Here is a 14,005-nt window from a genome sequence, read left to right as displayed (position 1 = left end):
ACCAAAAGGGACCATGCTGAGGGCATGGCAAGTGTGGCCCCTGTTTTCTGTTAGGAAAAAGTGCCCTTCTCCCATGTTTTCTTCCTTCGCCCTTCCTTACCTGGGTCCTGGGCATCCCAGAGCCATCCCTGGGGGCAGGGAAGGAGATGGGACACTGATTAACTCAGAAAGGGGACAGCTCAGCAGGGGAGACAGAACCGGTCACAGTCCTGAGGGTCAGACAAACAAAGCTCAAACTGAACTTGGCAGGGACTGCCGAGCTCTGAACGGGAGGCCAAAAGAGACACGGGCACACAGGTCCATCAGGGATAGCCTCACCAGGGTGTGAGCCCCTCTGTGCCCTATCTAACTCCCCCCACCTAACCCAGAGCAGGAAGGGGCTGAGAACATTTGTCATGGAGTGGGCACGGGTGCAGGAAAACGGACTCCACAGCACTAGGGTTTGCAATGATAATAACGGAGCACTTCCCAAGCACCATTCCATGCACTTTGCAGATGGGAAGTCATTTAATCCTCAAATAAGCTGTAAACTAAGTCCCTTGCACGGTGGGTGGTACATTATAAGCACCCCTTAGAACTTAACTTGAAAATACGGGGAAGCGCAAAACAGGGAGGAAGAAACCCCGGGGGGGAGAGGAAGACTCAGCGAATCCCAGAGCTGGGTCCTCAATGTGAAAATGAGGTGTGGAGAGAGATGCGTGCTGTGCTAAAAATAGGGGAGACCCTCGAGGAAGTCAGCGCACGCCGAGGGGGAGGACGTTTCGAAAATTCAGTAAAATCCAGGAAGACAGTGACTGGGGAAGCCACTTTCCGCGAGTGGGACCCAGAAGAGCCCCGAAGTAGCCCACCGGTCGCAGGATTCGGGGAGGGGCACCCCTCCCTGAAGAAAGGTGACCACCTGGGGGAGCCTGGGGGGAGGAGGCTGAGGGGCTCAGCGGGAGGAAGGCCCGGGTGGGCTGCTGTGGAGGAAGCGCCCGGGCGGAGGGGAGCTGCTGGGAATCCGGGGTAGACCGGAGCAGCCTGAGGGGTCCGGCAGGAAGGGTGCCCAGCGACTCCCGGACCCCAGGTCAACAGCTGCCGCGGTCGGGGATCCCCAGGCCCGGCGCTCACTCACCCGGCCCCCCTCCAGGGGCGGGCCAGCAGGGCGCGGCGGAGCGCGGGCGGCAGCAGCAACATCTTCAGCTCGCAACGCGGTTCTCAGTCGAGCGTCCCCGGGCGCTGCGAGGAGCAGATGCCCTGCCCAGAGCGCACCACTCGGGCGGGCGGGGGAAGCAGATCACCGGCCGTTCTCCGAGCTTGGTTTCAGCCAAAATTCCCTTATCTCTACCTCTGTGAAAAAAAAACCCTATCTGTTTAGAAATGATAGAGGTCGCTTTGTTACACAGAATAAGGTAACAGGAAAAAGAAACCATGAAATCTACGCGGTTTCCCTCCTGTCCTTATGGTCTGTTCCAACCACTAGCGGGGGCGTGAGTCCTACCGACCAATCAGTGGAACACATGGACGCTCCTAAGCCAATCAGAGGGGCGACCATGCGGCGGCCAGTAGTGAATGACTTAAAGAGCCAATAAGAGCGCAGGAAACGAGCACGTGCTGAGGCGGGCGGAAAGTCTATGCGTCAGGTGCCTCAGGAGTTCCTAACCTTCTCCTTCCGCTCCTCTTGGCCGCTGGCAGGCCAGAAAGCTGCCCCGCTACCAGAGTCGTTCTTGCAAGACCGCACTGCGGCCAGCTCCCCGCCTCCATCCGGGGCGGTAGACCCCCGGGGTGAGCCTGCCCTCCTTGCCTCTAGCCTCTGGCCTGGATCCAGCCGCCCTTCAGCTCCCGGCCTGGCGGCGGGCCACCCAGCTTCCCCGGGCAGGGCGGTAGATAAATCGGCCTGCTTCCTAGCAGATTGTGGCCAATAAAAGATAAAGCCCGAGGTAATCTATCCTTAGCTTTTCCTTCAAAGCCTCGGATTCTTCCCTGGTGACCGAGTCTTACGGACCCATTCTGTTCCTAAAGCGCTATTATAGCTTTTTTTTTCGCACTGTGATCTAATGTACGTTTATATTTTCCTGCCGTGTGGACCGAACATCCGCTTAGGAATCACCAGTTCCTCCATATGACATTGGGCAAATTACATAATTTCCCTGGGCCTCAGTTTCCTCTTCTATAAAATGGGAGTGATACTACCCACCTCAGAATGCTCCTCCTTTTCCTCAGGATCACACATCATTTAAGACACTTTGGAGATTTTAACCATTCAAGGAGTGCAGAGTAGGAAAGGAAAACTACATGAGTGCCAGTTAGAAAGATACCAAAAAATTGGAATTGGCAGTCTTCTTGGAGAAGACCTTGGAGGCCCTGAATTTGGCCATTAACAAGAGCATTGGACAGTGCCAAATCCAGAGCCCTGGGAGCTGGCCTCTCCTGAGTACTGTGGGAAGATTTGAGAAGTGGGCTTTGTAGTTAACAGATCTCAGTCCCAAACCAGGCTGTGCAACTGCTCAGCCCATGACCTCTTTGGCCCTCTCCCCCTTCCACAAAATGTGTATATTAATAATCTCTGCTTTGCTACTTCCAGAGATTTTATTGTGAGATGCAAACATAACAGGTGAAACTAATTGGCTAATTAGTTTGTTTCAGTGTTTTATGTGACCTTCAGTCCTCTTGCCCCTCCCATGCCACCACTTCCACCCTCAATTAAACAACAAACGCTGAATTCTAAGACATTTCACTTTATTTAAAAGAAGCCAATATACAGGATATAAAGGGCATAATATTTACAACAGTACAGTAAACAGGTTGGTTTTTGGTAGGTTCAGTAGTCTTTCAATGAGTATAAACCCCCCCCTTCCCCTTGATGCTAGACCCAGCTGGCAGACAAACAGCAACAGTGGGGTAGGATGGGACCAAGGGATTCAAAGACTCCCTGGATGGGGCTAAAAATCAGGTAGATGCTAAAATGTCCACACAGGGGTCTTTGTAGAGGGCCATCGCCCCATTTCTTTGAGAATTTGAGAGGAGGAACAGTGAAGGATGTGCCCAATACTAACACACGGCCCTCCCTGAACCTGGCGTGCTCCATCCATATAAAGTTCTGTTCCAGAGAGAATCTGGCTTTACCCATGTCCACCTGGCTGCCTCCAGACTCCCTACTCTGGGAGAAGCCCTTCTAGAACCAGAGCTCAGTGTCTGAGCTGGAGAGCCAAGGCTGAGGAAGCTCCAGCACCCTAATCCCTCGGCCAGGGTCCTGAAGGAACACAACCAAGACTGCAGCCCGATCCTTGGGCTCGTGGCATTTCCACTCCTACTCCAGCTGCCTGACAACCCGGCACACACTCAGGCCCGGGTGCCAAGGGAGTTGTGTCTTCCCCAAACTGACACCCCACTGACCTACTCTGCTACTTCTTGACCTACTCCCAAATACAGCTGCTTGGAGCTGGATCTCAGCAGAGCAGAGTTAGAGAAAGGAATCCGAGCCTACCCTCTGAAGGAGGGCTTGCTCCTACCTGAGTGCCCCTTTCCCCTCCTTTCACCCACCTCAATTCCTAATTCCCTGCTGCCCATCCTTCTCACAAGTACCACCCCTCAAGAAACATCTTCCAAGGGCCAAGGATATGGGAGAATCAGGGAATAGGGAAATGGGGCGAGGTGGGTCCTACTCTCTGCTGAAGCGAGAGGTATGGATAAGGAGGAGGGGAGGATGGAAAGACAGGGTGAGGGGGACTGGTTATATTAAATCCAGCAGCAACATGCACGATTATCTTGTCCACAGAAAAATGCTGGACTACCATGACTGCCTACCCTAGATTAAAAAACCTTTCCTTTCATAAAAATAGATGAGAGTCTCTTGCTTTATAAATAGATTACATTTAGCTTAAGTTACACCTTATGCTATCCCCCACCCCACACCCTCTCCCCCATCCCAAGCCAAAGTGGTTTTGATGCTCCATGTCATCTGAGCTGCATCCGCAGAGCTAAGTCTGTGAAGGACACACGGCCATATAATTTCTGCCTGGTTCTTTAGAGACCTCAAGACATATGGCCACATGAAACCAAAATGTGTTTGCTTGCAGATAATATTTCTATCTGTTCAGAGTATCCTAAGAGTGTGAATGTGTGAGTGTGAGTGTGTGTGTGTGTTCCACAACCAGGGAGCCAAAAGAAGACTACTCTCCTGGCCCTCCCCAAACCTCTCTTTGTATAAAAACCCCCCAACACAGGAGAGTGAGAGAGAGCAGCGCAGGAGAGCCCATCTGAGAACAACTCTAAAATACCAATGTCAATATGACACTGGGCTTAGAAATAGAAAACAAAATTAAGTATTTACAGCTTTACAAAGGACAGATCAGGTCGTCCCAACCTGGCCAGATGCTGCCCCAAGTGAGCGTTGGGGTCTTTCTTGGCAAGCTGTGGGCTCATGGTGAGGGGACAAGCGGAGCCCACTGGCAACTAACTCAAAAAAGAATTTGGTGGGGAGGGAGGGAGCCAAGCCAAGACCCAGGAACCAGCCCAGTCGGCAGGTCAGCCCCACCCTTTGCCATTCCTCCCCCATCCACCTACCCCAAATCCTTGCTTCCGATGGAGAGCAGCAGGAAGGAGCTCTTGGGTCCTACCTTCTCCATACTCTCTTGTCACATCCACAGCACCCTAATCCCCAGAGAAAAACGACCCGTGTATACAAGGGGGAAAGCAAAAATAATACCACCAGACACCTGTCACCACTGTCACCTTCAGCTACGTACACTGTTACTTTAATGTATTAAACTCAAAAGCTATGTCTGTCATCCTCCCATCACCTTGAGCAATGAGCCCGGACTGGCTTCCACTCTGCCTGCCTGATCCCCAAAGCATGTCGTCCAACACCTCCCTCAGCCCTAGGCAAAGAAGAGCCTGGGATAGCAGCTGCTTTCCTGCCCTCGGGAAAACGGAAAACCTTTTCAGCAGCTGAGGTCTAAACCCAACTGGCTCTGAGAACCTTTGGTTAAAACAAAAATAAAACAACAACAATAATAATAAGGTATGTTTGAACCCTGTAACCTTTAGAACGAGGGTCGGTGAGGAGGGGAGGAAGGAGCTTTCTTTCCTCCAAAACCATCATCCCTCCAAGTACCTACCAAGGGACGGTCTGGCTAATAGAGAGGCTGGGAATGGAAGCCTCTTGGCCAGGGTGCTACAGGGAACCAGAACACCCCTCCCCCGAACAATTAAAAACAAAAACAAAACAAACAAACAAAAAAAGGAAAATGGAAAAAACTCATAATAAAGGCCACCAAGGTACCAAGGTCTGATAAATTACACACAGTCGCTAACACATTTTCACGCTTTCTTTCTCTCTATATATATTATATGAATATTATGTACAATGGCTTTAAGACTGCAAAACAGGTGGGGGAACAGAAAAGAGAGAAGGCCCTTTATGGCCGCTGGTACCCAGGGATGGAAAGACAGGGGACCACAATCCCACTCAAAGCCAGAGTGCCCCCTCTCCATCCAGGAGTAAGGAGCTCTGGTCCTTGAGTACATTTTGCTCCTTTGACCTCCAGGGGGGAGCTCCTGGGCCCACAAAAACAAAAACTGGCAAAATCACACCACAGTACTGAGTATGAAAAGAAATTAAATTACACACACACAAAAATTCCCGCTCGGCTTCTCCAAGCTGAGATATGGTGGGTGATCTCAATACTCAATACAACAGTACAACTCAGGCCCACTCAAAGGTAGGGGAGATACTGGCTCAGAGGAAACCCCAACTGGTCAGTCAAGGGGACTGTGGAAAGGGGCTTGCATATTTCCGTGAGCGTAACCAAAGATGGTCCTCACCCAAGCCCCTCATCTCGCCACCTCCGATGTGACAGCGGCCCTCACTGTCTCCTGCCCCTTCCCTTTCCAATACCACTTTCCTGCCAGTGGCCAAACAGCCGGTGACTTGGGCACAGCAGAGAACCAAGATGGCGGCTGGCCCATACTGACCTGAGCCTCCCTGGAAAGGGGGTGGCTACCAGGACTGGCCCCCTCCAGACTTTCTCACAGAGAAATTACAGACCTCTAACCTCTTGGAGTTGGCTGGAGAGGGAGAGGCATGCATCAAGTCATCAGGGCAAGAAAGACCACCACCACCCCCAACCCACAGAGGTCCCAAAGCAAGTAAGCAGGCCGGCAGGCCAAGGCCTTGCAAAAACCCAGGCCTCATGACCAACCTTGGCCAAACCCCCCTCCCCAGCCAGTGCTGCCCCTCTGAGGCCGGGAGAGATTGCCCTAGCTTCTGCGGCTGTCCCAGCACAGGGGAAAACTAGGGGTCCAGGAGAGGGCCTACCTTCCACAATGAAATAAGGCAAGCTGCTTTTTGTTGTTGTTAATTTTGTTTTTTGCATAGTAATTTAAACACAGTGAGGCTCCACCCTCCCCCACAGTGCCTTGTCCCTCCACTTTGCCACTCGATCCGAAAAGAAAATAAAAATTTGTCTTCCCTTCCTCCTGCCATCTTATTCTCCTTCAGCAAGTGAGAAACATGTAGGAGGTCCCCACCAAGGGCTGGAAAGGGTGCAGAGGCAAACAACTCCTTCCTGGGAGGAGACAGATACCCCCAAGCCGCAGCTCAGTCAGCGCTGGCAGGTAGAGGAAGGGAAGGCAGAGCTCATGGCCAATCAGAGGAGCAGGTAGGAGGGTAGAAAACCACATTACACCATGCCCGCCGCGGGGGGGTGGGGGGGGGCGCCCTCACCTTAGAGTTTTGTATAAAAACACCTGCTAGGAATAATTCTTTGGAGCTCAAAGTGGCTCAGCTTAAGGGAAAAGGCACAGTTAACACTGCATCATCCGGACAGAAGTCTGCCTTTGTAATGTGGAGAACAATAGAAATTGACAGCACCATTCCTTGGGTGGGTGGATGGAGAGGGGGCACTGGTTGGTGGTGGGTGGTGTGGAAGGAAGGAAGGAAGCAGCAGTTCCTCGGGTCCTCCAGAAAAGGGAAGGCAGAGGAGGTCTGTATGGTGAGAACTTGAGCCCACACTGAGGTGTCTTCCTGGCCCCATGGGGGAAGAAGGCAGCAGCTCCATCACCAAGACCCCCAGACACATGGGGCCTCAGTCATCAGCTGACCATGGGCTCCACATCTGCCTCCCGCTCAAACTCATCTTGGATCTCGTCTGTACTTCCTGAGTCACTGCTGGCCATGGAGCTGGGGGATGGTGAATTCCTGGAAGGCACAAGAGAGAAAGGGGGACACTCAGAGGGCAGTCTGGGGACCCGTAAAGGGACCCCAGGATCCAAGGAGACTGCACAGCCATTCCCATGAAGTCTAACCCGAGAAAGGAGCTCCTACACAGAGAATCTGCCCTTGTACTGCTTTCTTGAGAAACTTCTCAGTTCTTGAGTTGAACATGGCTCTCGAGAGTTCCTGGGACCACCCCCCACCCCCACCCCTGCACCAGTCTCTAATTGGTCTGAGGGCTTTGGCTTCTCTACAATGCAAGCTCCTAGTGGGTAGGGACCATGGATCAACCTTGGTTCTTACCCTCCAATCACCTAGCGCAAGGAAACCCCAATTAACTCAGAGTTGGAAGCCAACATTAGATTCATATTCCGGCTGATGTCGCTGATGAGCTGGTGCTCCTCAGGCAAGTTATTTAACCCACCTAAGCGTCTGCTCCTCTATCTGCATAATGGAGACAACATGATGGGGGGCGGGTTCATGAGTTACGATATGACCTCTAAGCTGGGGGCTCCTCCCCCTGCTTCCCACAGTGCTGCCTCTCCTCTTCCACAGATGAACCACTTCCTGCAGTAATATCCTCCATAGAGGCAAGTACAATGAACATATATTTTGTGCATTGTGCATTTTGTGCATTTTACACACATTATCTCATCGTATCATGAGCACGTCTGTCACCCCAAAAAGGCTGCATGTTCCTTGAAGGCAGGGACTCTATCTTTGTTTCTGTGTCCCTTGGCAAATAAAAGTTGCCTGGTGCATGTCAGTCCCCTGGGAACAGATTCTGCTGGCCCGGAGACAGAAGATGGGAAAGAAAGGGAAACTGCTTCCAACAGACAAATGTGAGCCCAATCAGTAACGGCCCGTCCACCTTCCCCAATCCCCATTTCAACAGAAAATGGCGTGTAAGCTCCAAGTGGGCAGGGGCTGTGACTGTTCTGTTGATCACCGCACACACATGGGAAAGGCCTTCAACACTGTATCTGTTGAACTGATGGGGGACAGGACTGTTGGGGAGAAGGGATTATAGATAGGTAAATTGTCTAGCAGCATTTAGATGATCTAATAATCATTGGAGGGGTAGCTGGATGGATGGACAGACAGACAGACAGGTGGGTGAATGGGTTGGGTAGATGTACCATAGCCAGGCTGTAAATAGCAGCCTTTACACATTTCCCCCAAGGACACGAACACCGACTCCCCTAGGAGGGCATGGCCAGATACCTGTCTGCGGAACCTTTGATGAGCCGGCGGCAGGTCTCCATCTGCACGTCCAAGCCCCTCTTCATGCTGCACATCTCCATGTACTCATGCAAGTGTCGGTTCATGTCGCTCTTGGCTGTGGCCAGCTCCAGCTGAGAGAAAGCAACACGGAACAAGGGTGAGGGTGGGCCCTCCTCCTAGCAGGACCCCTGGGAACCTCCCTCCTTGCTTCCTCCGTGGTGGCACCATCAAGGCTCCCACGGGACTCCATGCCCTCAGGACCCATCAACCTCCCCTGGCCTCTGGACATATCAGTCTGCTCTCTGCATCTTGGTCCTCAAATACTGCTTCTTGTCAAAGAGATTGTCTGCCCATGGGCAGTCTTCCCTGATAAACCCCACGTGGTTCTGATAACTCCACCATCCTTAGCATCTCTGGACTTCTTTATATGGACTTGATTATAGAAATCTCTAAGTCTCTGATGTTTCCAACCCTTTCCTACCAAAGGATTCCTCCTCTAAGGAAGGAGCTGGGTTTCTTTTTCTTCGGTGTGGTAACAGCAAGCTCTCATTTACCAAAGCGGTCAAGTGCACAAGCTCCAGAGCCAAAGAGAATTGGACTTGGATCCCGTTCCCTCGCTTCCTGGTTATGAGGCTTTGGGCACGTCACTCAGGCTCTTCTAACCTCATGTCCTCTGAACAATGGGTGGACGAGAACAACTGCATAGGGTCATGGTGACACACTGGGGAGGCTTGCTCAGGGACTAGTGTCATGCAATGTCATTCAAATGTTAGCTCTGATAATCCTCAGATCATCATCTCAGCTCAATTGAAAATAAAAAGGTCTCCAGGGAAGGCAGGGATTACCGTTCCCATTTTACAGATTAAGAAACTGAGGCTCCAAGAGGGACACGACTTGCCTAGAGACAACAGGAATGGGTAGGCCTCCCAATTTCCAACCCCCGCTGACCCCACACTTCCAGCCCCTGCCCACACAGGCCCTGGATCAGTAGGGGCCTCAAGTGCGTGGACCTCAATGGAGCCTGACCAGCAGCCTCCACGGCCCCAGGGCTCACCTCAATCTGGCCTATTGTTTCCTGGTACTCCTTGTCTCTGGTCTTGAAGAAGGATTCAGTCTCATGGATCAAGTTGCCTAAGTTTTCCTCTTGCTGAGGAAACAGAACAAAGAGGACAACTTAGCTGGGTGGTGGGGGCTGTGGGGAAAGATCAGGGAGAAGGGGCAATTGAAAAGACATGCTGGGCAGGCTCGGGGAGGGACAGGGTTCACGGGAGATGGGTCCCCCAGGCCACACCCCTGGCCTTTGGGGAAGCCAGGTCCTGGGCTCACCTCGCCCTGCAGGTCAATGGATGGGTTGCAGTTGGTGAAATCCTCCCAGAGCAGCAGTGTGTCTTCATTCTCTTCCCACGTCAGGCTGTCACAGTCATCGTCAAAATCAAAAGTCTCCCGCCTAGTAGGGGTAACACCAAAGGACGTGACTGAACAGAAGCCCAGCTCCCAGGGGCCCACATGGGGAGAGAGAGACACAGCTGCCCCAGTGGGCATCCACCTGCAAAGCTGCCCTTAGAAAAGACAGGGGTGGTGACCAAAGGGGACGTTCATCTTATCCATGGAGCTTAAGTTTTTTGAGATACAAGATGTATTTGTATGTTATTTATACAATTAAAAATGTACACTTTTAAGATGCCAGGCTTCAATTAGTAGAAACTAAAGATATTGTCCCCCCAAGTCCAGTCTTGTAACTTTTTTTCATTCATTTAACAATTTCCTGCATCCCTACTGTGATAAGGTGATTTACATCATCTTCTCAGCAACTCCAAAAGGTTGGAATTATTATTCCCATTTTATAGACAAGGAAATTGCAGCCCAGAAAGAATAACTCGCGTGTCCAAAGTCACACAGCTAGCAAGTGGCAAAACCTGGGGCTCAGAGCCAGATCTTTCTGTTTCTTACAGCTTTTTCTTTTCCTTGATAAAATCACCAAGCATGCCTCATATGCTGGATGCTGGACTAGCTGCTAATCATATATTACGATTTGACAATCCGGTGAGGTAAGCACAGTTATCCCATTTTACAGATGAGGAAAGTGAGACTCAGAGGGATTAGGTGACCTGCTGGAAATTTGATTTGAATTCAAAGCCTGTGTGAGCTGGAAGTGGGGGGTCATCCATCAGGGTTCGCCTGGAACCAAGGGGTTTCCCGTGATGCATCAGTTGTCCTAACCAGAAGGGGATGTAAAGACCACTTGGTCCAACACACCCACTGTTCAGATGGGAAGCTGATGCCTGTGGAGGTTAAATTACTTGACCCAGCAAATCAGCAGCAGAGGAGGGCGTGAGACCCAAGCTTCTAGCTTCCCATCCCGGGCTTCTCCCATGGCCTACACTCCCTCCTTCAGTCCCTTTCTGGACCCTCCCAGGATGGTCAGCCAACGGACCCATCTAGGGACCACTGGGTTAAATTGGTAAAACGTTGCCTAGAGCACCCCCTGAAGCCAAGCTGGGTTGATTCTCTGCCAAGAAGCAGTTCTTGCCGGAGCCTGTAGGTGGCTGTGTGAGACCAGGGACCAGAGATGGGGAAAGGAGAGCTAGAGAGAGCTCCAGCGAGTCCCTGAGGCTGGCCGGGCACCGCATCACATACTGGGCTTCTGACTTCACTTCCTTCCAGCGCCTGAGGTCTGAAGGAAACCACAGTTGAGGAGAAAGTACAGGAAGATGGACAAGAGAAGGGGCTGGAAGAGCCCCTCCCCACTGCCCAGGCATCTGGAGGGCAGGGCTGGGGAAGAGGCTTGGCAAATTCCTTCTCTTTCCCCTGGTCTGAAGCCCATGCAACTGATTTTGATCTAAACAAAGCAGCCCTGACACGAGTGCATTATTCAAAAACTTCACTGGAACTGGCCTGGGGCAAACTTTCCTCGTCTCAACCCATTGTGAAGGGAGATGTCAATGGGAGAGGGCCCAGCCCTCTAGGTCAGCAGGCAGCCAGGAGAGAGAGGGAGTGTCTTCAGGGGATTGGTTTTTTTTAAACTTAGGCAACTTTACAACCAGATAAATCTATAATTGGATTCTAAACCCAGTTCTGATCTGGCAACACTGAGGCCCCCATTTTTGCAGCCTCTGTTCTCCACTCAACTTCGATCTGATGAAACCATTTGCCATTTGAGCCCCTGGACTTGGCTCTTAGGATGTTCCCTTTCAACTCCTCCCATTCCCGGTCAGCTTTATGCAAACAGGAACAGTACTTCTTTGGAGGTACCATGGACCCACTATTTCAACCAGATGAACCCAGTGTGTGGTCTCTGGGGCATACAATCCTCAGGTTCAGAGATAACTACAGTAGTGTTCAGAAAATTTCAACCCAATCAAAGGCCCTCTTTGCTCTTCAGTAAAAGATAAGCATAAGAGAGTCGGGGGTGGGTAGGGTTGGAACAAAAAATGAAATGAGCTGGAAGTCCTCCATGTCACCCTTGCCACAGCAAACCCCCAAAATACAGCCCCCCATCTCAGTTGTTTCAAGGAAATAGTAGATACAGGGAAGTATCAGGCAAAGGGACCCCCATCCCTGCCCTGGTTCTAATCCCCACCCATGAGTCCTCATCTTCCTTAGGAGTCACCCCGGCCCAGCGGGCACAGGGACCAGGGCTGGGACAGGGCTGCATAAGATGGGAGAAGAAGGAAATTGATTCTAAGCATGAAGAGAGCATGAAGACAGAACACTGGACCAAGGGCCCAGCTGACACAAACTCCTTGCATGCCCTTGGACAAGCACTGTCCCTCTCTGAGCTTCAGTTTCCTCATCTATATGGTGAAGATGTTGGACTGAAAGAATTTTAGACTCTGTAAGGGTAAGTCAGCCCCAGAGCTTTCAGGAAGGTTTAGGAGAGCCACATGCCCCTGGCTTTTGAAATGAATATGATGTCAGGGGAACCTGCTAAAATGAGTGGCTGTCGCTGGAAGGCCTTTGGGAGGTTGTGTGATACTCATCAGAGCCAAGAGCTCACACCTAGCCCTGCTCTTGGAAACCCAGGACTGCAGGGAAGGGATGCCAGGCCAGACAGCTTGCTCAGACCTGAGACGTGCAAGAATGGAAGCTGGGATGGGAATGAGGGCTGGAGGGGAATGGACCTGGGGAAACGCCGAGTTCTCAGGATCCAGGTGCCCGACTATGAGGAATGCAGAGAGGGCAGGCAAGAGCAGGCTGGTGGGCCCGGGGGGAAAGGCGGGCCTCAGAGATCCGGTCCCAGCCCTGCCCTTTGACTCAAGGCCCTCAGGCAAGCCATCCAATGCCAGCAGTTGTACTTCTCCCCTCCCCTCCCCACCTCCATCCAATTTTAGGGTGATATGTAGATTATAAAGATGGAACAGGATTCAGAACATGGCCCTGGATAGGCCAATGATGTCCCTGCCCCAGGCAGACTCCACCCAGTGATGGACTGGTAAACCAGTTCTCTGGCATTTACTGATTGCCCCCTGGGGTCAATGTTAAGGTACTACTGTGACATCACCAAACTTGGAATGGGAAGAGATGTGCACCATCAGCTTTTGCAAGCTGGTACAAGCTGGCTCCAGCCCACCCCAGACAACACCCAGGCTCAGACTCTGCCACTAGCCTGGACAGCATACAGACTGAGAGAAACGGGCAGACCAACCCAGGTTTTAATCTGCTGTGCATAAGCTAAGTGCTCATGGCCAAGTCACTCTCTCTGAGTCTCAGTTCTCACATCTACAAAACCAAGGTGATAGTCCCTGACTCCCGGGCTGATTATCTGTAAAGTACCCTCCCCATGTAAGATGTTCAGCGTATGTCGGGAGACCTTCCTCAGCCAGTGCCGTGCAACCCAGGGTCTGGATGAACTCAACCATCCCACCTGGAGGAAAACTGGTGGGACTGGGTGTAAGCCTGGATCGAGAACAGCCCACAAACATGACCCCGCCCCACTCTATTTTGCCTCACTTCTAAACAATTTGGCTCTTTCTGGTCTCATGAAGTCATTACCCACTAATCAGTTCCAGGCCACTGTGCCAAGAGGGCCCAGGGATACCAGGATGGAAATGAAAAACTTCCCAAATTACAAATTGAAAATGAATCCAAATACTTCCAAAATCCCACGCTCATTCCTGTCGACTCTTGAGAACACCTAGGGCTTGGACTGGAACTTTTATACATTCCCTTCCCTGGAACCTATAATTTCTAGAGGGTTCCTGTTGCCAGGTAAGTCCTGAGGCCCAGAGGAACCAGCGGCTCCAAGATTATCGACTACTTACATCGCCCTATCCTTTAGTTCAACACCCCTTCTCAAGGTGGGCTAGTTGGAACAGGCATTGCCCAAGGATCCCTGGGGCAGGGGAGGGAGATAAAGGGAGTGCAAGGAGTTACAACAGAGAGAATAGGATTTGGCGAATGAGTGTGGCTGCTGGATCGCTGTACTGATGTTTCTTTTAGCCTCCAGTGTTTTGGAGCAGCTAGAGGGAAAGATCGTGGTGATAGTAGCCCATGATAAGCTCTGAAATCCATTTTGTAACTAATTGTTGAAGTGTACTTTGAAAATGATGGCTTTTTCTTTCTTTTCTTTGTATATATGTTACATTT

General features: G+C 51.4%; 2 protein-coding genes across 2 annotated transcripts in view; both read right to left on the bottom strand.

The window, feature by feature from the left end:
- The window catches only part of ALDH4A1 (aldehyde dehydrogenase 4 family member A1), a 31,417-nt gene extending 29,998 nt beyond the window's left edge, over positions 1-1,419 (bottom strand). Inside the window, exon 1 of the mRNA XM_077151084.1 lies at positions 1,115-1,419. Within this exon, the coding sequence (XP_077007199.1) occupies positions 1,115-1,176 (62 nt within the window). The 5' untranslated portion in view covers positions 1,177-1,419. The remainder of the gene's footprint in view (positions 1-1,114) is intronic.
- A 1,290-nt stretch (positions 1,420-2,709) lies between these two features.
- Positions 2,710-14,005, bottom strand: part of IFFO2 (intermediate filament family orphan 2) — a 47,667-nt gene continuing 36,371 nt past the window's right edge. Inside the window, exons 6-9 of the mRNA XM_077151083.1 lie at positions 9,746-9,866; positions 9,474-9,566; positions 8,420-8,550; positions 2,710-7,180 (exon numbers count right to left, since the gene is read on the bottom strand). Coding sequence (XP_077007198.1) covers positions 7,075-7,180; positions 8,420-8,550; positions 9,474-9,566; positions 9,746-9,866 — 451 coding nt within the window. The 3' untranslated portion in view covers positions 2,710-7,074. The remainder of the gene's footprint in view (positions 7,181-8,419; positions 8,551-9,473; positions 9,567-9,745; positions 9,867-14,005) is intronic.

This window comes from Tamandua tetradactyla, chromosome 2, assembly GCF_023851605.1.
Source record: "Tamandua tetradactyla isolate mTamTet1 chromosome 2, mTamTet1.pri, whole genome shotgun sequence".
Taxonomy (NCBI): domain Eukaryota; kingdom Metazoa; phylum Chordata; class Mammalia; order Pilosa; family Myrmecophagidae; genus Tamandua; species Tamandua tetradactyla.
The sequence above is the reverse complement of the archived record's forward strand: the minus strand, read 5'-3'. Positions and strand labels throughout refer to the sequence as shown.